This window comes from Nannobrachium achirus (assembly GCF_963921795.1).
Source record: "Nannobrachium achirus genome assembly, chromosome: 23".
Taxonomy (NCBI): domain Eukaryota; kingdom Metazoa; phylum Chordata; class Actinopteri; order Myctophiformes; family Myctophidae; genus Nannobrachium; species Nannobrachium achirus.
In genome coordinates, this window is record NC_137830.1 from 1,215,498 (window position 1) to 1,239,905 (window position 24,408).

General features: G+C 41.4%; 1 protein-coding gene across 1 annotated transcript in view; it reads right to left on the minus strand.

Moving 5' to 3' along the window:
• The window catches only part of LOC308308482 (protein NLRC3-like), a gene marked incomplete at both ends in the record, with an annotated part of 110,341 nt that overhangs the window by 12,252 nt on the left and 73,681 nt on the right, over positions 1-24,408 (minus strand). Inside the window, one exon of the mRNA XM_080753897.1 lies at positions 24,331-24,380. Coding sequence (XP_080610023.1) covers positions 24,331-24,380 — 50 coding nt within the window. The remainder of the gene's footprint in view (positions 1-24,330; positions 24,381-24,408) is intronic.

Sequence of the window (24,408 nt, forward strand, 5' to 3'; positions counted from 1 at the left end):
ATATGAGGTACTTTAACTTGACTAAAGTATGTCCAATTTTCAATACTTTATACTTTAACCCCACTATCACAGAGACAAATCATTATTGATACTTTTACTTTAGTAAAACATTGAGTACTGTTTCCACCTCTGCCTGTGTTTGGCCTTATAGACTGTCCATACATCACATCACTCATCAACAGACTGTCCATACATCACATCATCATCAACAGACTGTCCATACATCACATCACTCATCAACAGTAATCGGTAATCCAGTTACAAAACCACAAGGAAAATGTGTGAATCCATGAGCTCAATGTCACACCATTATTATTTATTAATTCAAACTTCAAATAAAAATGTATTGCACCCCTTCTTGCTGCCCATGCATGCAGCACTATGCAGTCTCTGGCTCAATTCCAAACTGCTCCCTTTAGTGACTCACTGACTTAGAAACATGTTCAACTGTTCATGTGAAGCCAGCCAGTTTTCATATTACACTGTCACCACAACCTGCAGGGGACGAGGCGAGACAGATCCCCTGTGATATCGCCCTGACAACCAACAACAACCAATAAACCGTGGACTCAGCTGACTGTCCCTTCAGGCTATAGGATCTATCTGTAAAACCCGAGTCAGGATGTGCACTACAAAACAAGTGTTGTACAAATGTACAAAGAGGAATCCTCTGTTGTCAGCGTCACAGCCTAGTATATTAAGTAAATGATATTTGCTCTTGTCAAACCCTGTTCAGCAATTCATTCATTCTGCAGCAGATTACTTTTAGTGACCTTGTAAAAAAGAAGATAGCAGAATAAACATGCAACATTCTGTCTTGCCGTTAGTTAGTAGAGTTGCAGCTTACATTAATTACATTAAACCACATTTTTTCATATCATTTGCCTGTTTCTATAGTGTGCCGCACACGCGTGTCCATGCTTGTTGCGCACACAAACGTGAATGCGTGCGCACGTGGATGCACATGTATGTGTGTGTGCACGCACGTGCATTATGAGGTGTCCCCCCACTTCTAAAAGTAGCACTAGAACACTGACAGTAGGCCTATACAGAGTGATAGTCTACAACACTGACAGTAGGCCTATACAGAGTGATAGTCTACAACACTGACAGTAGGCCTATATGTAGAGTGAGCTACATCTACCGCTATATTATTTCACATTCTTCTCTAGCGTGCTGTGACTTGTGTAGACATGATCAGTTGTTTTCCATGTATCTCTCTCTCCCTCTCTCTCTCTCTCTCTGTCTCTCCCTCCCTCCCTCCCTCCCTCTCTCTCTCTCTCCCTCCCCCCCGCTCTCTCTCTCTCTTCCCCCCAGGCATTACAGTATAAACCGTAAAATCTGTGATGCCCTCATGCAGTTCCATGATCCAACACTAGGAGTTTGAAATAGAATCCCTGTGAACACAGTTGTTGGCTGGAGGCTCTCTAAAGGCTTCTAGACAACTTTCAGTCAGTCACTCTAAATGACTGAAAGAAAGAAAGAAAGAAAGAAAGAAAGAAAGAAAGAAAGAAAGAAAGAAAGAAAGAAAGAAAGTGATGCCAATCCAGGGGTGCTGCAGAATGCTTTGATAATATTTGGAATTCATCAATATCACTTCATCAATATCACTTCATCAATATCACTTCATCAATATCACTTCATCAATATCACTTCAGTAAAACAGACCTGATTTGCACTGTACTTGAGTTCTTTTTCCATCTGCCCCAACTCTCTTCACCAAAAATAGCCGATCTATAAGCTCACAACGCGCCACGTTGTGACACGTGTGACACGCTATTTTTGGTGAACCTTCCCCCCAGATTAGGGATGCTGGGGTTCAAGTGGTTAAACGTCAAGTATAAAGTTATAAAGTTATAACAGATATTTATCTGTAACATAGCCTACTGTATCTCAGGAGGAAAGATGTGCATGTTTACATAGCGTAATATCAGATAAGATTCAAGAAATGTACAGTGTAATTCAGGGGTGCCGTGAATGAAAACGTTATTTACAGGGGTGACCTGAGTACAACAAAGTTTCAAACCCCTGGACAAGATGGATGTGTTGGAATTAACAGTATAACAGATGATGTGATAGAATTAACAGTATAACAGATGATGTGATAGAATTAACAGTATAACAGATGATGTGATAGAATTAACAGTATAACAGATGATGTGATAGAATTAACAGTATAAATACTCTTACATGAACTCTTGGTCCTTCAGGTTTGGCAGGGGGAGTGGAGACCTTCACTTCCTCATCCAGACTTCTGTCGGTCGGTCCTGGGAATCGAACCAGGAACCTTTCAGTTGCAAACCAACCACTGATGCCCCGTGAGGATGGGAGGAGATCAAGTTTTATTTTATTTTCCATTAAAGGTCAATAGTTTTTTCTATGTTGATGAGAAAGTATTGGATCAATCCTGCACTGCAGCAGACACACATACTGCACTTTAATTAATACATTTTATCAATCATTAATTAATCCATGTGTGTGTTGACACACACATGGATTAAAAATAATTAATTTATGCAAAACAGATGAGTGATTAATGAAGGGCACGAAAGGATTTAAAGTAATGCACTGTCACAACAATCAGTCAATCAATCAATCAATCAATCAATCAATCAATCATTCTAACGCTATCCCTCTGACACAAGCTGCAGAAGACTGTATTCTGTCTCTGAACAGGTTTTACACTGATTGTTTTGTTTTCAGAATAAAGTCTAAGTACTCTCTCTCTCCTCTCACACTCACGGCCACCAGCGCACGTTTTTACACACACAACAATGTGCCCGCCAGCCCTGCACACCTGAGCAAATCTCACACACACACACACACACACACACACACACACACACACACACACACACACACACACACACACACACACCGCGCGCGCGCATGCATGCATGCCAGCGCGCGCTCTCTGTGCATGCCCTCAAATGAACAGGCAAGCCGGGCAACGAAAAACATAAATGCATCTTCCCTTTACCTGGGTCATGTGACGTCCCATACAGGGAGCCTTTGGTCAAAATACGGAAAGGTTGGCAACCTTATAACAATAACAATGCTGCCCCCCCCCCCCCACACACACACACACACACACACCACACCGCAAAGGGTTGATCCCTCCCTGTATGTTCAGTTGTGTCTGAGTGTAGCCACCCTGCTCTGACTCGCTGTATGTCGTATGTTCAATGTTTATGATTGAGTCATCGTATAAACATCCTACAATCAACTATTTAATATGGAGACATTAGTTCTAGTAAAGTGATTAAAACACGTACTTACTAATCTTTAGGTTTTGATCCAAGGTGTTCAAATGGAGTCCATAGTGTTGAGTTGTGGTGTTGTGTTCAAATGGAGTCCATAGTGTTGAGTTGTGGTGTTGTGTTCAAATGGAGTCCATAGTGTTGAGTTGTGGTGTTGTGTTCAAATGGAGTCCATAGTGTTGAGTTGTGGTGTTGTGTCAAAATGGTTGACTGTGTAGTCAGTGAGCATTCAACACTGTGTGTGTGTGCGTGCGTGCATTCGTGCGTGCGTGCGTGTGTGTGTTTGAATGGTGCAATTATACAGCGCCTTTATCCAAGGCACTTTACGGAGATTGTGCAGTACATTCACCCATTCACACACACATTCATTACATTCACCCATTCACACACACATTCATTACATTCACCCATTCACACACACATTCATTACATTCACCCATTCACACACACACACACACACATTCATTACATTCACCCATTCACACACACATTCATACAGCGATGCCAGAGTAAACCATGCAAGGCACCAACCTGCTCATGGGGGTTCAGAGGACACTTTGATATCAACTCTGGGGGAGCCCAGGATCGAACTGCCGGTTGCCAAGTGGCCGCTCTACCCCTGAGCCACTGCTGCCCGCTGTTTACAGCAGATCAGGTCATTTCCCATAAACGCTGGTGACTCAACAGGAAGTGAAAGTCTATGTCAGGAGTAGGAATCCTTGGGCACGGTGCCAACCTTGGCACAGGGAGGAAGATTACTGATCACTGATCACTGACCACTGATCACTGATCATTGATCACTGGTCACTGGTCACTGATCACTGAGCACTGATCACTGAGCACTGATCACTGATCACTGATCATTGATCACTGGTCACTGGTCACTGATCACTGAGCACTGATCACTGAGCACTGATCACTGATCACTGGCCACTGATCACTGATCACTGATCACTGGCATAAGAGGAATAAAATAAAATAAATGTTTAGTCTGTTAAATAAAGTCTGCTCACATTGATATACAAATGACATCCTGTAAGATGAGGGTGTGTCCTTTAAGCCTTGGTTCTCTAACCTTTATGCCAAGGACCCCCAAATGTACGTTTGGCCCGAGGACCCCCATCTGAAAATTCCCCCAGAAGATAGCATTTGTGTTAAACAATTGAGTACCTGAGATGAATAACAGTCTAAGTCTGTGTTTTAAAATTTTGGATATAGATATATTTTTAATTTACCAGACTGTAAACCACAAGCTAGAAGCTTTTAATCTCTTAAAGTCTTAATGTACTCCCCTCTCATTTTGTTGAATTAGATTTTTTTTACTTAAATCATATATATTAGGAATTATAAGACATCATTATGGAAAGTGGAAAAACAGTATATCTCCAACAGTTTGTGGAACAACAGTCTAAAGCCCCTTTTCGACTGCAGTTTTAGCACCACAGATATCTACATTTTCCATTACACAAAAGTACCCCTATCGGTAAGAAACAAATTGAGTCAGTCATTATGATGTGTTTGGCCCTGTTTGGCCTAGCTCAGACCTACTCTAGAGTGGATACTTTTTAGTACCCCGTTTAGTACCACCTTCACACCACTATACCCAGGTCCTTGTAGTGGAAAACCTGGCACAAGTGGGCGGTGTGGTGTGGTGTGGAGTGGTGTGGAGTTGGGCCTGTGGAAAAGGGGCTTAAGTCTGTACAAGCAATATTCAGCTGAAAAGGGAGCAGATAACATTAAAACCGACAATTAAACAAAATGAGGGGAGATTGTATTAACAATTTAACAGAATAAAAATTACTAGTGTGTGGTTTACAGTCTGTGAAATCCAAAAATATATATATTTTTAAAAAAAAATCGAATATGGACTTTTACTGTTATTCGTCTCAGGTACTCAATTATCAAAATTATTCTAAATATTACAAGCATTATCAATATTTTTCAAATATTTTCATGTACAAGCTGTGAGCTTGTAGATCTGCTATTTTTAAAAAGCCAACATACAAATGGATAAAGTGGTTCAAATGATTGTGATGCTATGTTAACTACTTTTCCTGGGGACCCCCTGGAACCCCCCCAGGACAATTTGAGAACCAATGGTTTAGAACAGGGGTGCCCAAACTTTTTTGATGTGAGATCTACTTTTAAAATGACTTGCTCAACCTGATCTACCCATCCAAAATGTTTTAGCTAAGGGCCTGAGGGGGGCTGGGGAATAGCAGCACTGGCGTTGCTTTTTAAACAAACACATTTACTGTAAGGGGGAAATACATGGGAAATAGTGGGGGAAATGTCTTCATCCCATTCTGTATGGAAGTGGTAGGTTTTGGGGTTCTTTGTAATGCTACTGACTCTTGAACAAAGTATTGCATTGGAGGTTTGCTTACTTTAGAAGCCATGAAGGGAGCTGACAGAACCTTCTTGATGTCATATTGACATATTATTTTTATATTTTAATTATATATTTTTAGAGGCATGTCATGTGGTCTACCTGCACACCCTTGGTGATCTACTGGTAGATCACTACCTACCTTTTGGGCACCCCTGGTTTAGAACATCATGTTATGCCATATATAACACCACAATCCTTACCTATGGTATACTTCTTTGGCTATTCACAACTAGCAGATGTACAAGCTCACAGCAAATCACAAGCTTGTACATCTGATATTTTTGAAAGATTTTGAAAAAAAGAAAACAATGTGCACAAACAGACAAACGAAATCTAATAACATATTATAATTAGGGCTGGGACTTTAACTGATTAATTGCGATTAATTAATTACAGGAAATTAACGCGATTAAAAAAATTAACGCATTTTAATCGCACTTAGTTTTTGCACCACAGAACCTTCAGTTTCGAGCATACCGATCATAGCGATGCACCAAACAAGAAGAGACAACAAACGCAAAGGGAGAAGTAGCCGATCAGAACGCTTTGCTTGGCCCAGTGGATGCAAAATTTAGATTTAAAAAACTCACTCGTTGATTCACTCATACAACAAAATGTGTTTTACTTGAATAAAAAGCTTCTCAGGTCAAATATCGATGTGCGATTAAAATGCGATTAATTGCGATTAATTAATCACAGAGCCTGTAATTAATTAGATTAAAATGTTTAATCGCATCCCAGCCCTAATTATAATGTGTCATACATATAATAACAATATAGCATCAATAACAATTAAAACAATGCTAAAGTGATCATACATTATTTAGTAAAACAAACTGCTCTGTTATGACTACTAATGATGATGATGATCTACAATAACTGTCTGTTTTTTACCACATGATGCCACCCTGTGGCCACATTGGGTAACTGCACTTCAGTTACCACAACAATAATCAGTCAATGATGAAAGTCATGCAAACACCAACACACTGACTGAACTGAGACGGTTGGTTCTGGAGAATGAATACATGGAAAGACATGGACCTGTAAGGGTCCATTTAGAACCCACTGGAGGAACCCTGGGGGTCCCTGGACCCCAGTTTGAGAAGCACCGCACTGAGCTCATTTCAAAGGTAGAGTTGAGCTACTTTAAGTGTTTAGTAAAAGTGGAAGCCATGCTTTCTTTATGTTTCCAGGACTTCTAATGTGATCATTGTTCTTTGGGTGTAAAAACACTTTAGGTTAAATGTGTGACTAGAAAGGTGTAATTCTAATGCAAGTGTGGTTGCACTGAGGAGAGTGGTGAGGATCATGAGCAGCTTTCTGTAAAGAAATTCCATGCAGGTGAATATTTTTCTAAGTGTTGGAGTTTGGAAGCACTCGTAGGAAATCACTCAATGGTCCTGCATGTGTACCACCTGGTTCTAAATGTCACATGATGCAGGAGGCAGCGGGACGTGTTATTGAAGACAAGCGCTTCCAAACTCAAACACTTAGAAAAAGAAACAATAAGAAGAAGAATCACCTACACGTAATTTCTTGATAGAAAGTAGCTATATACACCTTGGGGGCACGGTGGCACAGTGGTTAGCGCTTCGCCTCACAGCTAGAAGGTCCTGGGTTCCTGTTCCTCCTCCGCGTCATCAGCGCCCACACCCTAGGTGGGGTTGGCGATAGGGCCTTTCTGTGTGGAGTTTGCATGTTCTCCCCGTGTCTCCTAGGGTTGATACCCTCACAAAAACATGCAGTAATCCTGGTCTCTATAATGCCTCCCCCTGGCCAGCCGGGGCGCCTGATGGAGGGGAAAGGAACTGGTTGGAATAACGTGTTCCTTCCACGCGCTACGTCCAAACCAGGGAAAATCTCCACTGTCAGGTGAAAAGAAGCAACTTGGACTCATGCATAGAAGGAAGCATGAGGTCAGTCCGTTGTCTCCCCAGGCGCGGCAGAGGGAGAGCAGAGCCCAGGATTACATAGGCAATTAGCACTGGGTGAAAAAATGGGTTACAAAATTGTGGGATAAAAATTATTAAAAAATAAATAAAAGAAAGTAGCTAGATACAGATCTACAAGCTTACCCAGAGGCATTGTAAGCTTGTAGATCGGCTATTTTTGGCAAAGAGGTTTGTAGAGAGAAAAAAAGAGAAGACTAAAGTATTTGATGGTTCAAGTGGTTAAATGTCAACATTGAAGACCCCTGCTGTACATGTATACTGTATCCTGTTACTACTAGGGATGTCCCAATAATCGCTGTAATTAAAAACACTATCCTGTTACTACTAGGGATGTCCCAATAATCGCTGTAATTAAAAACACTGACAATCATATCGCAGAGATATTAATTCATGGTGAAAATGTCCTCCGTCGTGATAAGCTTCACATGTAGAACCACTCATAAGCAGGCCCTAAGCAAGATATTGTGCTTTGGGGCCCTCTGATTGGTGGTGTGCAGATGTGGGTTGTTTGAAGGTAGAATTAGAGGAATATTAACATTAGGATCAGACTGTTGTGATGTCCAGTGGCGTAGGGTAGTCATGACAGTCACAGGGGTGTAGTGCTAAGTATATATACTGTACTTATAAGAGTTGGTGTAGTGCTAAGTATATATACTGTACTTATAAGAGCTGGTGTAGTGCTAAGTATATATATACTGTACTTATAAGAGTTGGTGTAGTGCTAAGTATATATACTGTACTTATAAGAGTTGGTGTTGTGCTAAGTATATATACTGTACTTATAAGAGTTGGTGTAGTGCTAAGTATATATACTGTACTTATAAGAGCTGGCATCTAAACAAAACAACTTCTCCGCGTCGCCTTAGATTTTAACCACTTTAACCATTTTATGCTTTAACTATTGAAAATAGCAGATCTACAAGCTCACAGCACGGCTGCGAGCTTGTAGATCTGCTATTTATTTGTTTTAATCGTGAAAATGCATGGAAGTCTTTGAATATCTTTGACCCGATCTTTGACCAGACTTCTAAATCCTTCGTCTAAATCAGCTGTTCTCAAACTTTTTCATGTCAAGGACCCCCAAAATTACAGGTATTTGGACCGCAGACCCCCATCTCAAAATATGTTGTTCCAGGGACCACCCAGAAGCAAATATTTGAGTTACAAATGTTCGCTTTAAAAAAGATATATTCAAAGACTTGCAAAAAAAAAAAAAAAAATCTGGATTTAAAAAAAAATAGCAGATCTACAAGCTCGCAGCGCGGCAACCGAATGCCGCGCTGTGAGCTTGTATATATGCTCTGTTGTAGCAGGACGACGTTCCTTCGGTCCGCCCCCTGTACCGCTGATGGGCAGCGGTACTTAGGCAGCAGTGTTTGGTGCACGCTATCCTCTGTTTGTTTGTTTGTGGCCACACACGGCTTGTTTGGACCGCAGTCCTGGTCATCTCGGCACGCAGGTGGGCTCACGTTGTTTGCCCCTACCTGCATGCCTGTCGGTCGCTGTTGTACAGGTAGATGCTCTCCATCTTGCTGCTCAAACATTGCTGTGTGTTGCATTGTGACAGTGAACTTGAACCCGTGTCGCTTTTCCTTTTCTCTAGCCTCTGTATTGTCTCCTTCGGGAGCCCCCGTCACCGTCACGGTGGTGCCAGTGAAGCACACTTAAATGGTATGTTGTATCCTCCCTCTCCACAGCATAACACGTTCATTTGGTATCACAGAAATGTAACGTGGGGCTTTATTCTTTCAGTGTATTGCCTGCCTGGCCACCTTGTTAACGGCACAGCGTGTGTGCTCTGCCTCTGCAAATAGCGGTGAGTTCAATATTAGTCTCTCTGCTCCTTTCTCAGTGATCTAAAGTATTGGTTAAGTGGTCTAATGCCACCGCGTCTCTATTTACAGGACGCAACTGCTGCTTTGCACGCTGAGAGAAAGCCTGGTGTTCGTTCACAACAGGCCGTTTGGTTTCCGCCTAGAGCGCGGAAACCACTAGAAGAAGCGGCGTCGCTTTGATTTGGTTCCCCCCGTTTGTTTCCACAATCCCTATTAAAATGCTCGAGTAGTCTCGTGTAGTCTTGCCAGTCGCTAAAAGTTGGACTAAAAGATGCATGTACCAAACGAATTTTTCAAAAGCAAAACTACTCCGCATCAAGGAGTTTATTAGGTAGGTCCTAAAAGTGTGTCCTTGAGCGCAGGGGAATATTTTGGGTTAAAACTGAATCCGGTTTGATCTTTCCGGCAAATTGTAGTCCTTTTAGTACTACAACATGACGTTTTGTGGTTTCCGCTCCAGTCCGGTTACAAACCCGAAAAGTGAAGTGATCCCAGACTAACTGGCTGCTACGAGTCAGTCGCCGGTTCCCAATTGGTACACAAGTACGCCCGTATACAACTTCACCCGTCACGACGACAGGCGCCCTGTGGGGCGAGACGTCCATAGACATTATTGCAAGTCCCTGAGGGTTTGCTAACCCACGCACTACGAATGATCGGTGCACTGTGGTGCGAGCAGTCCACAGACATAATTGTCCATTGAGCCATACCTGCGGAAACCCCCGCGGGTTAGTTAACATGATGAAGTCTCTCTGAGTTTAACCGCCTTTGTTCTGACAGTATTTCTTTTGCTGTTATTACTGTATATTTTGGTAATTCATTCTTTTTTGGTGTTATTTGAATTTGTGTTGGTTTGATTATTTGCATGGTTTTGATATTATTTGAGTTTGTTTTGGTTTGATTATTTGTATGGTTTTGGTATCATTTGAGTTGCTTTGATTTGATTTATTGACCTAGCACCCTATATGGGCCAGTTTCCAACATAGTTCGAGAAGTGGTTTAGTCTAACACCCAACCTGTGATATTCTCTGACACCCACTGATATGTTTTATTATTGACAGATCCTTTTTATTGATTGATGGTGATATGATTATGCATTAAATAAATAAAGCTTTTGTACATTTATAGTCACTGTTTCTGCCTAGGTTAATTAAACCCTTATGTACAACGAACCTTGCAGGGAGTAACTAATGTCCAGGTGGTTTCCCTTTAGCTACATTCTTAAAATAACTATCTCTTAGGGCGAAACTCCCTAAGTGGCGTTGTCTTGGCTATCTGCTAAATACCACCCTTCTACACTATGTTTCAATAGTTAAAGCATTCGATAATTCAAAGCAAAATGCAAATCCTACTGACTAATACTGCATCACTGCATGTAAGCCAAGCCTAATATATTGACAGTGCATTTAAAACAGTTTGCTCCATCTTCAGAGTAAATAGACATACAGAACAGAATGAGATGTAAACTAAACATTATTTATTGAATATAATGTATGGAATGTAATCTTAAAATATGTGAATATTAACACAAATATTAAACACAATAAGAAGAATACAAGCACCTTATGGCTTAGCCCCTCTCGGGACCCCAAAATCACCTCTTTTTGTATTTTGAAGTCGGTGAATTAGGGGTCCCTTGCTTGTAGATTGGGTCTCTCTGATACGCAACGCTACCACTGTCTGGTCTCGGACGAATACAGCGTCGCTCAGATGTTGTTGAGATTCTTTAAAGATACCCAGAACTGCACTAGGAGAGCGCGGAAACGTGTGCGAAGCGGCTCTAATCGGCGATGCCGTTAAGTATCATTAATTTATCTGTGAAAATGTTGCAGCTTTTTCCAAACTGTATCTCGCTTCCACATTATGTCACATGTCCCGCCTCCCCGCGGTGTGGTTGGCTACGTTCCTGCCAGTGATCTATCAGAGACAGGCTGACACTACCAACTCGCATAGTTCTGCCGATTTAAAATGACTCCAATACGGAACTAAAACTTCCTATGATTGGCCGCTATTTGCGCTGTTTTCCCCCCCGGCCGATCGCAAAAAGAATTTCCCACCATTGGATCTTTCGTTTTCTAACCTTAATTAACATTTTCATGAATACTGTGTGGTTCCTATCGCTAGTTAAAACATGCCTTTCAATCACCATCATATTCGTTTTGTCGAAATGTGGTCCAATGTATTTTAAAATAAATGATAAAGTTGCGGGGGGGCGTGGCCAACTAAACTGATACCAGCCGGCTGTGTTCTTCTTCGTGTGCTGTATTTCGGGAGGCTCCGACCACATTCTCCCATGTATCCCTGCGTTGCACGTGACCGTTGGCAGCCAATAGCATCTCTGATGCTATTACAATTCTATGATGGCGACACCCATTCCAAGGGGTAGAAAGGGCCATTTGCGCTGCATAGAAACCAATGGCTTCGCTTCGTCCATATTTTTCTACAGTCTATGTACCAGCTAGCCAAAAGACGCCTCGGGGAGGCGGGACATGTGACGTAATAAGGAAGCGAGAGACCGTTTGGAAAAAGCAGCAAAATATTCACAAATAGATTAAAAATAGATAACGGCATCGCCGATTAGCGCCGCTTCGCACACGTTTCCGCGCTCTCCTAGTGCAGTTCTGGGTATCTTTAAAGAATCTCAACATCTGAGCGACGCTGTATTCGTATATATGCGTTGCGTATCAGAGAGACCCAATCTACAAGCAAGTAACTGTATTTACCAATATAAAATATCAAAATAAAAAAAAGGTAAATTCAGGAACGAAAGGAGCTACTTATGGCTCTGTAATTAGTCTAGTGACAACAAGGTAAACATAAGCCTATCCACAAGTTTCCTACGCCCCATAGTGCATTGCGCAAACGTTTGCATCGATCTTCCGGCGCCGATTTACAAGCTCTCAACGGGTTGCATCTGCGACGCGACGTGAGCTTGTATGTCTGCTGTTAAACCCGGAAGTTTGGTCCGGATAGTCTCCAGTAAACTCCCGCGGAAACTTGTGGATAGGCTAAAATATGGTTGCATCAAAATGTAAAATAGCAGATCTACGAGCTTGTAGATCTACTATTTTCCCATAAAATGGGCTAAAGAGTGGTTTATGTTTTATAATATCATAATGAATATCTGCAAAGTAACTAGTAACTATAACTAGTGGAGTAAAAGTAGCCTACAATATTTGGATCCGAGATGTAAAGTAGCAGTAAAACAAATAACTCAACAATTGTACTAAAGTACAGTACTTTTCAAGTAAATGTACTTAGTTACTTTATACCACTGCACACACCTCACAAGTCAAGAACCCACAGCACCAACAAACAAACCCAACCAAAACCTGACAACAGCAGAAACAAATCACAGACAACGGTCACAGAGAAAGAGAGCACTGAAGACTACAGCCACAGACAGCGAGTGATGAGAGATTACAAAACAGCAGCAGTAGAAGTGTCCAGCCGTGACACGCAGCTTAGCCTTACATTAAGGCGCACCACACACATATGCGTGAAACATCTTCTCCGTATCGTCTGAGAATGGCCACTGGGAGCGCCGTACTAATGCATTGTCAATGGAAGGTTGTTTGGTGGTTTGTCGTTGCCGTGTCTCTTGGCCAAAAGACAGGCTGTGGTTGAGCTATAGACTCGGCAACGACAAAAAAACAAACAACCTTCCATTGACAATGCATTAGTACGGCGCCCCCAGTGGCCATTCTCAGACGATACAGAGAAGATGTTTCACGCATATGTGTGAGTCCAGCCCAAGACATCTCCTAGAGAGACTTCCGCATTGTCGTAAAGGTAACAAATGCAGAAGTCTCACTAGGAGATGTCTTAATGTGTAAGGCTAACACACAACTCAAAGCCCGGCCATCCCTTGCATATCGCCGCTAAAGCAGCACGCACCAACGTGGCTCCATCGCACAACACAACACAAGTTACAATTGACAGTGCAAGTTGAATGTTTATTTACCTGATTGCTGTTGCCGCAGTCTCATGGCTTCTGGCCAAACAGGAGGCCTCAAACATGGCTGCCCCTCATATGCACTACCCTTAAAAGGCCAGTGCTACACATGCATGGGCTGGCAATGGTTGCTGTTGCAACTCTAGATTCAACATGTGAAAAATAATCTACAGTTGCAATTTGCATCTTTTTTACTGTTACTGTGTTACTTTTACACACACGCACGCGCACACGTGCACACATAAACACACACGCGTGCGCGCGCACGCACGCACGCACGCACGCACGCACGCACGCACGCACACACACACACACACACACACACACACACACACACACACACACACACACACACACACAAAATGGTTTCAATTTAGTATGAATAAAGAACAATATTTAAAGGGATATTCCACTCTCAAAAAAACTTTTTGTCATTGTATCGTCTAATCAGGCTTTTATGAACACCATGAACAGATTTTAATTTGCGTCATTCAATATTTTGATATTTGATGTTACCAGGCCCTCCAGGCCCATGGCCTCACACCCATTGTAACTTCAAACTCCATTTTAACCATGCTAGATTAATCAAAAACACCCATTATTTTATTCTGGTGATTCATAATACCCTCCTTATACGTGAGCAGGTCGATATATATATATTTTTTTCATTTATTTTTAATAATTAATTGTTGTATAACATTTTTCCATTTTCCCGAAGAATTATTAAAAATAAATGAAAAACGTTATCGAATGTATTAGGAGGGTAGTACGATTCAACAGAAAAAATAATGTGTGTTTTTGATGAATCTAGCATGGTTAAAATGGAGTTTGAAGTTACAATGGGTGTGTATGTGGAGCAGCTCTGGATCAAGCCTCCTGATAACATTTACATCAAATACCTAAATATTGAATGAAGCATATTAAAACTGTTCAGGGTGTTCATAAAAGCCTGATTAGATGATAAAATGACCAAAAGTTTTTTTGAAAGTGAAGTATCCCTTTAATGTATTAAGAACTCCTTAAAGGGGGAGTTCAGTCAAATAAAGATGATAACAAGTGTATTCCCAGTTTGTCACACAACAGAGTAATGTATTATTAACCAACAGACAAAATTTTAATCATGAAAAAAATCAATAAGTATGAAAAATTTTGTTTCAAAATCTGTCAAATCCAATACATATTTTTCTGGCCTTTCTGGCCAAGGACTGTAGGGGCGTGGCCTATGTGCAGTATGAAGCCACGCCCATTCACAGAGGTGTCTGCTTTGGTTTTCAGTGATGTAAAAAAAAAAAAAAAGGCACTAAAGTACATTTACTCAAAAATAAAGTAATTAAGTACATTTACTCAAGTACTTTGTACTCAGGTACTTTGTCTTTACTTGAGTATTATTATTATTATTTTCATTTATTTTTTTTGTAAAAAGCTCACAATGTGTCGGGCTTGCTTGTAGATCTGATTTCAAAATATTTTTATACATTTGAAAACTTGAAATGAGACATACTGCATAATAAGTATTTTTAAAAACGTTTTAGGATACCAATACTTTTTCCATTACCAATACAACTTTCTCCTGTCTCCCTCTCTCTTTCTGTCTCTGTCTGTGCCGACAGTGCCGCTGTGCCATGTCGTGTCGTGTCGTGTGTGTGTGTGTGTGTGTGTGTGTGTGTGTGTGTGTGTGTGTGTGTGTGTGTGTGTGTGTGTGTGTGTGTGTGTGTGTGTGTAAAAGGACGGAAGAGAGCCACAGAACACAGGCTCATCAGCACAGATTAGTTTAGCAACCCAACCATACAAGCATGAACTGGCGCAGCTGTATCTGATCTGAGGCTGATACAGTAGCCAATTAAAAGTACAGTAGGCTCATTACAGTATTACCGTGATACGTACGAGGTTGAAAGCCTGAAAATATGCTATCCCAGACATGATTAAAAAAAAGTAAAGTGGTCTTATTCTACAATGCAGTAAGAAACAGTTCCAATTTTTTTAACAGGGGTTTAGAAACAACTATTCTACATAAAAAATATGTCTATAAACAAATAGCTTAATTCACTGAACTGCCACTTTAATGTATGTTGGCATCACTGACAGTCTGTTTCTATGTCTACATTGTGGTATTGATATTTTTACTTAAAGTAAATAACGTGAGTTTTCTACTTTTTCCACCACTGGTTGTGAGTCTCAGGAGAGATTTGTTCGGAGCTCTGATTGCAAAAAGCCTGGATCTCATTTTGTTTTGAGCCCAACAAAGTGTTTGGAGCTCCTTGTTTAAGGCCTGTATCTCCACAAATATATCAACACTAAATATTAAGTGCTTATCAATGGATGGATGCTTTGTAATAATAATCCAAATCTACAAAGTAACTAAAGTTTCCATATAAATGTAGTGGAGTAAAAGTACAATATTTGGGTCTGAGATGTTGTGGAGTAGAAGTAAAAGTAGGCCTGTTGGAAATTGGAAATACTCAAGTAAAGTACAAATACCTAATAATTATCCTTAAGCACAGTACTTAAGTAAATGTACTTAGTTACTTAAAATGATTAGTAAACACAATGCAATACATATGAGACCAAAACAGAGCCACAGACAGCCAGTGCATCCATGAATTTAAATCTAGTGTAAAAATAAAACTATTTAAACATCTAAAAACAACAACATGACATCCATGATCAGACATCATATGAAGCACTTCTGCTAACGGACACTAGAGGGCGTCCAAACAGCAGTTTTCACTCAATTACAAGTGAACGTCTCATTTCAAAAAATATATGGATATCTTTTGAAAATAGCAGATCTACAAGTGGTGTGAGCTTGTAGGTCTGCTATTTTCAAATAGACAATGTATATAAAGTGTTGAAAGTGAAGATGTTTTGTAATAATAATCAAAATCTACAAGGTAACTGTAACTGGTATAAAGTTTTCAAAACAAACAAACAAAAAAAAATGCATTTTTCCAACGGATCCAACCTAGTTATTATACATGACCAATGAGCTGTGGCCATGTTGTCATGACAACACTATGAATATTAATACACTGGAACAACGACAGACTGTCAACAATCAATTTATTAAACAATCATTACTTCTACACATGATCATACAATAACATGTGAACAATGAGAACAGCATCACATTAATATTCAATGAAAGCACAATAATGGAATGAGTGAGGAAATAATGATCTGATAATGAATCAATGAACAAACAATGATTGATTTGAGTTCATTAACAACACATTCAGTAGATGTTTGAATCCAGAGTGATTGACAACATTCTGACAAAATATATTTACAATTTCATCAACAAATAAAAACTAGACTAAAATATGAGGGAGGGACTGGTGGAGAAGAGATCCAGTAGAACTAAAAGACAAGACATTTTATGTTTGGTTGCACTCGGGTGTAGCTCTCTCTGAAAATAGCTGATCTACACTACAAATTCACAACGCGTCACAGACATGCTGTGAGCTTGTAGATCGTCTATTTTCGGGCACAGAGCTCAGTATAAATCAGGCATTACAACACCATCACAGCCCTCCAAGAATACATTTTAGTCGACTAAATAAACTGTAGATTTAGTCAACTAAAATGTTATGACATTTAGTAAAAAAAAAAAAAACAGAAAAAGAAAATATGACAATAATTTGCTGTCAAAATGAACACTGCTCTCAATGTGTCACTTTGTGACGTAGATCTTAGCTATTAGATAGCTTGTAGATCTGCTATTTTCACCCAAGAGATCTGGTGTAGAGGTGGGGGAAAAGCAGGGGACCAATTACAGAACCCTGGGGAACCCCAGTCAATAAAGTATATGGGGTTCAAGTGGTTCAGTATAAAGGTTCATATACAAGAAACAATATTGATACTGTGACAATTACATGATCAAATATACAGTTTATCTCTGTCTGATTTATAAAAATATCAAAAATTAAATATACATAAAATATGAGTTTGTATCAACATAAGAGACACTGATATTTACATCATCATCATTGATGGACAGTATTTATGATACATATTTATAAATGTGTGGAGTGGAGTTTGTGCACTTCTATCTGATCTAATCTAAGATCTAAAGCTCCCTGTGGTGATGACTCATTTTATACCATAGAGTTTGACATTACATTACATTTGACCAGGGACCCCCATTTGAACATATTTGTACCAGGGACCCCTATTTGAACAATTTAAAGCTATACTGTGTAAGATGCCCAACTAGTGGTCATTAGCCCTATAGCAAACCGCGGTCGCGTCCGCGTCTTTCGGCCGTTTTTCGTACCTTCAGACCCCCGCGTCTGCCTCCACCTCGCTGAGATCTATCTTTTGAGGGGTCCCTTGTTCCTGTGCGTTCAGTAATTCCAGAGATACGGACTCCTTCACCCTGCCTGGTAGGCGAAATTACCTAGAGAAGGGATGGTACAAACGGGCGACAACAAATATGGCTGCCATAGCGACCCCACTTCAAGATGCGCTGTGATTGGCCGGCAGTTGTATAACCCTCGCTGTGATTGGCCGGTAGTGTGATGACGCAATTTTGGCGCGAGATCCGGTCCCCGGCAAGGATCGCAGTTTACATATATAGAGAAGGCTTTACAGGCTGAAATTCACGGAGTGGGTGTTCTAAAACTTTAGCGATTTAACAGTTAGGACAATTTTAAGATTTGTTTTATAAAAAAAGTTACATGGTACAACTTTAACTTTTTTTTTTTGAATAGCCAACATACAAAAAGATAAAGTGGTTCAAATGATTGTGATGCTATGTTAACTACTTTTCCTGGGGACCCCCTGGTACGCAGTCCATGACCCTTGTGGGGTCCCCAGACGCATGGAGGTCATGAACACCACTCTGGCACGAAACAACGAAATGACGCGCTGTGAGCTTGTAGATCTGCTATATTTTTAAACCATGAACTTTTGTGCAAACCTTTGAATGTATATTTTCCAAAGCAAATTTTGTTTCTGGGGGGTCCCTGGAACAACACATTTTGAGATGGGGGTCCGCAACCAATTACATGTAATTTTGGGGGTCCTTGACATGAAAAAGTTTGAGGACCACTGATTTAGAAGAACAGTTTAGAATAGAATCAGGTAAAACATATTCGAAGACCTGCGCAAATGTTCACAATTTTTCAAAAATAGCAGATCTACAAGCTCAAAGTGTGGCACTCGGTGCCGCACTGTGAGCTTGTAGATCTGCTATTTTAAGGAAAATGTTTGTGTTTCTTTTATATCATTTGTAACATTTTCAACGACACAAATCCTGTTTAATGGGGGTCCGGGGTCAAAGGTCAAACACATGGGGGTGTTGTCATGACAACGTCAGAGAAACACTGAATCTACAGGAGCTGTAATGTGTGATGTCACTGTGATGCTGATTACATCATCATGATGATGTCACTGTGATGTCACCATGAGTCTCTCATGTCCAATTATGGAGTCCATGAGTCACAATGACAACCTGCACTCACTCAAACATGTTGAGTAACCATGACAACCTGATGTCACCCTCACATATAGAGACTCTATCTCTGCTCACACAGACACACTGATCCCGTCCCCTCCGTGTCACCTTCCTGTTGTTCTCAGACAGGGAGAGTCCTCTGTGTGCTGTGTTTGTGTCCAGAGTGAGACGCTGAAAATCTGATGAGAAAACAACAGAGTAAACATAAAATACATCATTCACTGACAGACACACACACACACACACACACACACACACACACACACACACACACACACACACACACACACACACACACACACACACACGAAATAAAACCTGGAACCACTTTAACCATTATGTTATGCTTTAACGAGGCCTAATGAAAAATAGCAGATCTACAAGCTCGCCGCGCTGTGAGCTTGTAGGTCTGCTATTTCTTATTTTATTTGAATATTTTTTTTTTTAAGCGAACATTGTGACTGGAACAAGATATTTTGAGATGGGGGTCCACGGCCAAACGCGTGTCACTTAGGGGGTCCTTGACATGAAACAGTTTGAGAACCACTGATTTGGAAGACATTTATAGAATGGGATGAAAATATTGCTGTGAGCTTGTACATCTGCTATTTTGACCCCTGTGGGTGAAGCGGACGGATGGGGGTCCTCGCACCCTAGTCTGGCACCCAGTGACCAAATTACACACTATGAGCTTGTAGATCTGCTATTTTTTTGATAGCCCATAGAGAACAAAATGCTCAAAATGTATGCTCAAAGTATAAAATGTGGCACAAAGTAGTTTACTGAGGACCCCCTGGTGCACAGTCCGTGACCCCTGGGGGTCCGCGGACGTGGGGGGATTTCCGCCAACTACTCTGGCACCAAGCGACTAAATTACGCCCTATGAGCTTGTAGATCTGCTATTTTAGCATAGCCAAAAGAGTTGAATTATGAGTTAATATGGTTAAAGTGCATAAAATGTGGCGTGAACTAGTTTACTGGGGACTCCCTGGTAAGCCCCCAAGGACACCTGTGGGGTCCCCGGACAGGTGGATGTCGCCGCCCACTACTCTGGCACTCAGTGACCAAATGATGCGCTATGAGCTTGTAGATCTGCTATTTTTAGAATAGCCAATAGAGAACAATGCTCTAAGTATAAAATGTGGCACAAACTAGTTTACTGGGGACCCCCCGGTGCACAGTCCGTGACCCCTGGGGGTCCGCGGACGCGGGGGGGATCCCCGCCAACTACTCTGGCACCAAATGACTAAATTACGCACTATGAGCTTGTAGATCTGCTATTTTAGCATAGCCAATAGAGAGCAATATGCATGTTAATGTGCATAGAATGTGGCGTGAACTAGTTTACTGGGGACCCCCTGGTAAGCCCCCAAGGACCCCTGTGGGGTCCCCGGACAGGTGGAAGTTGCCGCCCACTAGTCTGGCACCCAGTGAACAAATGATGCGCTATGAGCTTGTAGATCTGATATTTTTAGAATAGCCAATAGAGAACAATGCTCAAAGTATGACATGTGGCACAAACTAGTTTATTGGGGACCCCCTGGTGCACAGTCCGTGACCCCTGGGGGTCCGTGGACGTCTGGGGGATCCCCGCCAACTACTCTGGCACCAAACGGCTAAATTACGCACTATGAGCTTGTAGATCTGCTATTTTAGCATAGCCAAAAGAGAGCAGTATGGTTAAAGTGCATAAAATGTGGCGTGAACTAGTTTACTGGGGACCCCCTGGTAAGCCCCCCCCCCCCCGGATGGGTGAAGGTCGCCGCCCACAAGTCTGGCACCCAGTGACCAAATGACACACTATGAGCTTGTAGATCTGCTATTTTTAGGATAGCCAATAGATATAAACAAGTATAAAATGTGGCACAAACAAGTTTACTGGGGACCCCCTGGTGCACAGTCTGTGACCCCTGGGGGTCCGCGGACACAGGGGGGATTCCCGCCAACTACTCTGGCACCAAATGAAGCCCTATGAGCTTGTAGATCTGTATTTCTGTATAGCCAATAGAGAACAATATGGTTAGAGCTTAAAATGTGGCGTGAACTAGTTTACTGGGGACCCCCTGGTAAGCCCCCAAGGACCCCTGTGGGGTCTCCGGATGGGTGGAAGTCACGGCCCACTAGTCTGGCACCCAGTGACGAAATGATGCGCTGTGAGCTTGTAGATCTGCTATTTTTATAATAGCCAATTGAGAACAATGCTCAAAGTATCAAATTTGGCAGAAACTAGTTTACTGGGGACCCCCTAGTGCACAGTCCGTGACCCCTGGGGGTCCATGGACGTGGTATCACACTGATTTAGTAGAACGGTTTAGAATGGATTCGGGTCAAAAATATTGAAAGACCTGCAGAAATGTTCACGATTAAAAAAAATAGCATATCTACAAGCTTGCAGCACCGTGTAACAACAAGGCCTTCAGATGCTTGTTCTAAGTTCCAGATGAAAGAGGAGAAGCTCTCTGTTGAAAAAAAAGGTGTCGACACACACATTCCGATGGCATTTACTGTTGACACTTACATAGATTTTGCATGTGAGGAGGGGGGGAGGAAGGAAAGAGACGCTCTGCAGATTCTCACCCCCATCCTGCCTACGAATAAACACAAGCCTTCACCTTTGAAGTTAACCTGACTGCGCCAGATGATAGCAGCAGTGCGTCCGCTCTGCCTACTAGCATCTGGGACTGCTCCGGCACACTCGATGTAAGGGGCGGGCCATTTTTTAAAATTCTTTAGCAGGTGATTGGATGTGGCCGTCTGTCTATCACAGTCTGGGAGTGCCAACTCCAACCACTCATATTGGCTTGTCTGCATGACGTTACACCCAGAATCCGCCTCCTGGGTTTCCACGTGGTCTGCAATCAGACTCTATTGGCTCAGAGCCGCTCAGAGCCCGCCCGTAGCTGCCGCTGATTGGTCCGGCCCGGGGCTTTACGAGTGTTATCAACTCTCACGCAGCGAACTCAGATGGTAAAGTAGGCTATGCACTACTGCCACCATCTGACGAAAGTCAGGTTACTTTGAAGTGGCTGAGTTCACCACTTTCACTTCAAACGATTTTGCGTTGTAGCGTGACCCACAGCACGGCGGAGGAAGGACTCCCCCCCCAGCGAACTTTTCAACCCGAGTAGTGGAACATTGACCAAAATGTCACACGCATACACACGCACAAAAGGTTCTTATCTGATGGCGCGAATTAAAAGAAGAGAGCGACGCCTCTTTTCTTTGTCTTAGGAGAAACTTGACTTGCAATATATGCTTTGTGTTCTGAAAAACACGCCGGCTTCTTGACGACAACAGCGACGAACGGTCGCCCCATCCAAGCTCCTGCAGCCCGCAGTACGGACAGATGAGACCCGTGTATTGTAGGCCTACTGACTGTCTGATCTCATGCGTCCGTTTTTGAAGCCAAACGGACAACAGCATGCAGCCGTCTCATTTTTTGAAAAACGAGACTATTCACACAAGCATTTTACACCTTTTTGTAAACACACTGTAATCGCATTCATTTTCAGCAGCTTTCCCTTTTGTTTTATTTTTATTTGACATTATCCCTGCAGAGGTAAGCTTCGATTCAAAATGCACTGTGATGATGTCGCACGATGCATTTATTGATAGTTTATTCTAATGGGACTTTCCCGCATCTCTGGGATGAACCCAACGTAATAACTTAACAAGTTATACAGTAACTACATTTTCTTTTCTTTCCTTTCCTTTATTTTCTATACTGAGAGCATCAAGTCTGATCGTAATCAATCAGTATTATCTCTTTTATTTGTTCATTTTAATCTTGTTAAGCAGAGGAGACACACTAATTAACTTCTAAATGTACAGAACGAGAGCGTTCATGTTAAAATAGAAGCCTTCCCTGCGAAGCATTTAGTTAATCTGTCTCTAACAGTTTTACAACGTTTTCCATTATCCTTTTGTCTTAACGAGGACCGGGTCTCTTTCCCATGGATATTAATTATATGTCAAACAAGCCATGCGACTCATGATCGCATCTATGTTTGAGATATAAATCACTATAGGCTAATCGCTGAGCCATAGTTGTGAACATATCCATGCCAGGACACGCAATCCTCGCCAATCTTTTCTTGTGACTATCTATGATATAATCAATAAAGTTTTGATCTTATCTCACTCGGTTTGATATAGAGTAACATCTGTAGTCTGAGATCTAATATACTTTCACCTAAAAGCATATTATAGAGAGGTCTGACTGACCGATCTTATTATCTATCACGTGGTCAATACACCACGGTATAGTCGCTTAAATTAGCTTGACTCCAGAGAATCGTTGTAGTGCATTTACATATTTGTAGGTAGACTAAAACGATTCTACGACGTTACCCTATTTTCTCCCCGCATGACAGCAATTTTTGCTTAAATATGTTGTGCAAACCATTTATGATTTTTCAATAAATAAGTTTATATGAGATAATTTTAAAATCATATCTGGACATTCCCTTTATTACTGTATATTGTGAATTGATATGTGAAACGACTGAAACATTACATCATTAAAATAATCCACGCTTGGCTAATTATAGCGTGAAGAGGAATTATTTTCACAATAATATGATCATCATATCATTGTGAACATAATCCCTTTCATCTGCATAATTACTCTTAATACTGTAGTAGGATACAGTAGAGCCTTATGCACTACAACCGCAAGCTTGTTGATCTGCTATTTTTTTCACACACATTTTACACACACACACACACGCACACACGCACACGCACACGCGCACACACACACACACACACACACACACACACACACACACACACACACACACACACACACACACACACACACACACACACCGGAACGCAGAAGAGATGCAATAGAAATAAAATAAATGTTGCTGAAAATAGCGGATATACAAGCTCACAACGCGTCATGCTGCGGCACATTGTGAGCTTGTAAATCTGCTATTTTCAGCATGCAGCCAAGCCTTTATGATACCAAGGTCCATCAAAATACATCACGTTGTGAGCTTGTAGATCGAGTATTTTTTAACATACTTTACAAATTCAGAACCTGTCAGGATGTTACACATTTTGAGCTTGTAGATCTGTGATTTTTGTCTAATTTTCAAATATAGACAATCTAAAAGCTCTCCACGCATGGTGAGCTTGTAGATCATTTGTTTTGGAAATATAGCCAATCTACAAGCCCTCTGGTCCATATAATGGAATCTCTGCCATCCTGGATTCCAGCATCAACATGTCAACTCAGTCAAATGTGAGCATTCTTTAATAGAAAACATGTTTTATTAGCCTGTTATTTGGTGGTGTGTTTAAACTTAGTCTTGCTGGTGTTAAGGACCAGGCCAAGAGCAGAGAAACCCGAATTCCCTGGAAGCTCTCCTGAAGAGTTTTCAGAACAGCATCTGGGGAGGAGCCAACCAAGCATACAACAGTGTATAAAATGTTAATGTGTGATATTGACACAGACAGACAGATACTCACATCTGGAAATGCGTTGAGGATTAAGCCAAGCTTCTCCTCCATGTTTCACTCTAAGTGAGGAAAAACATATTATGTTCA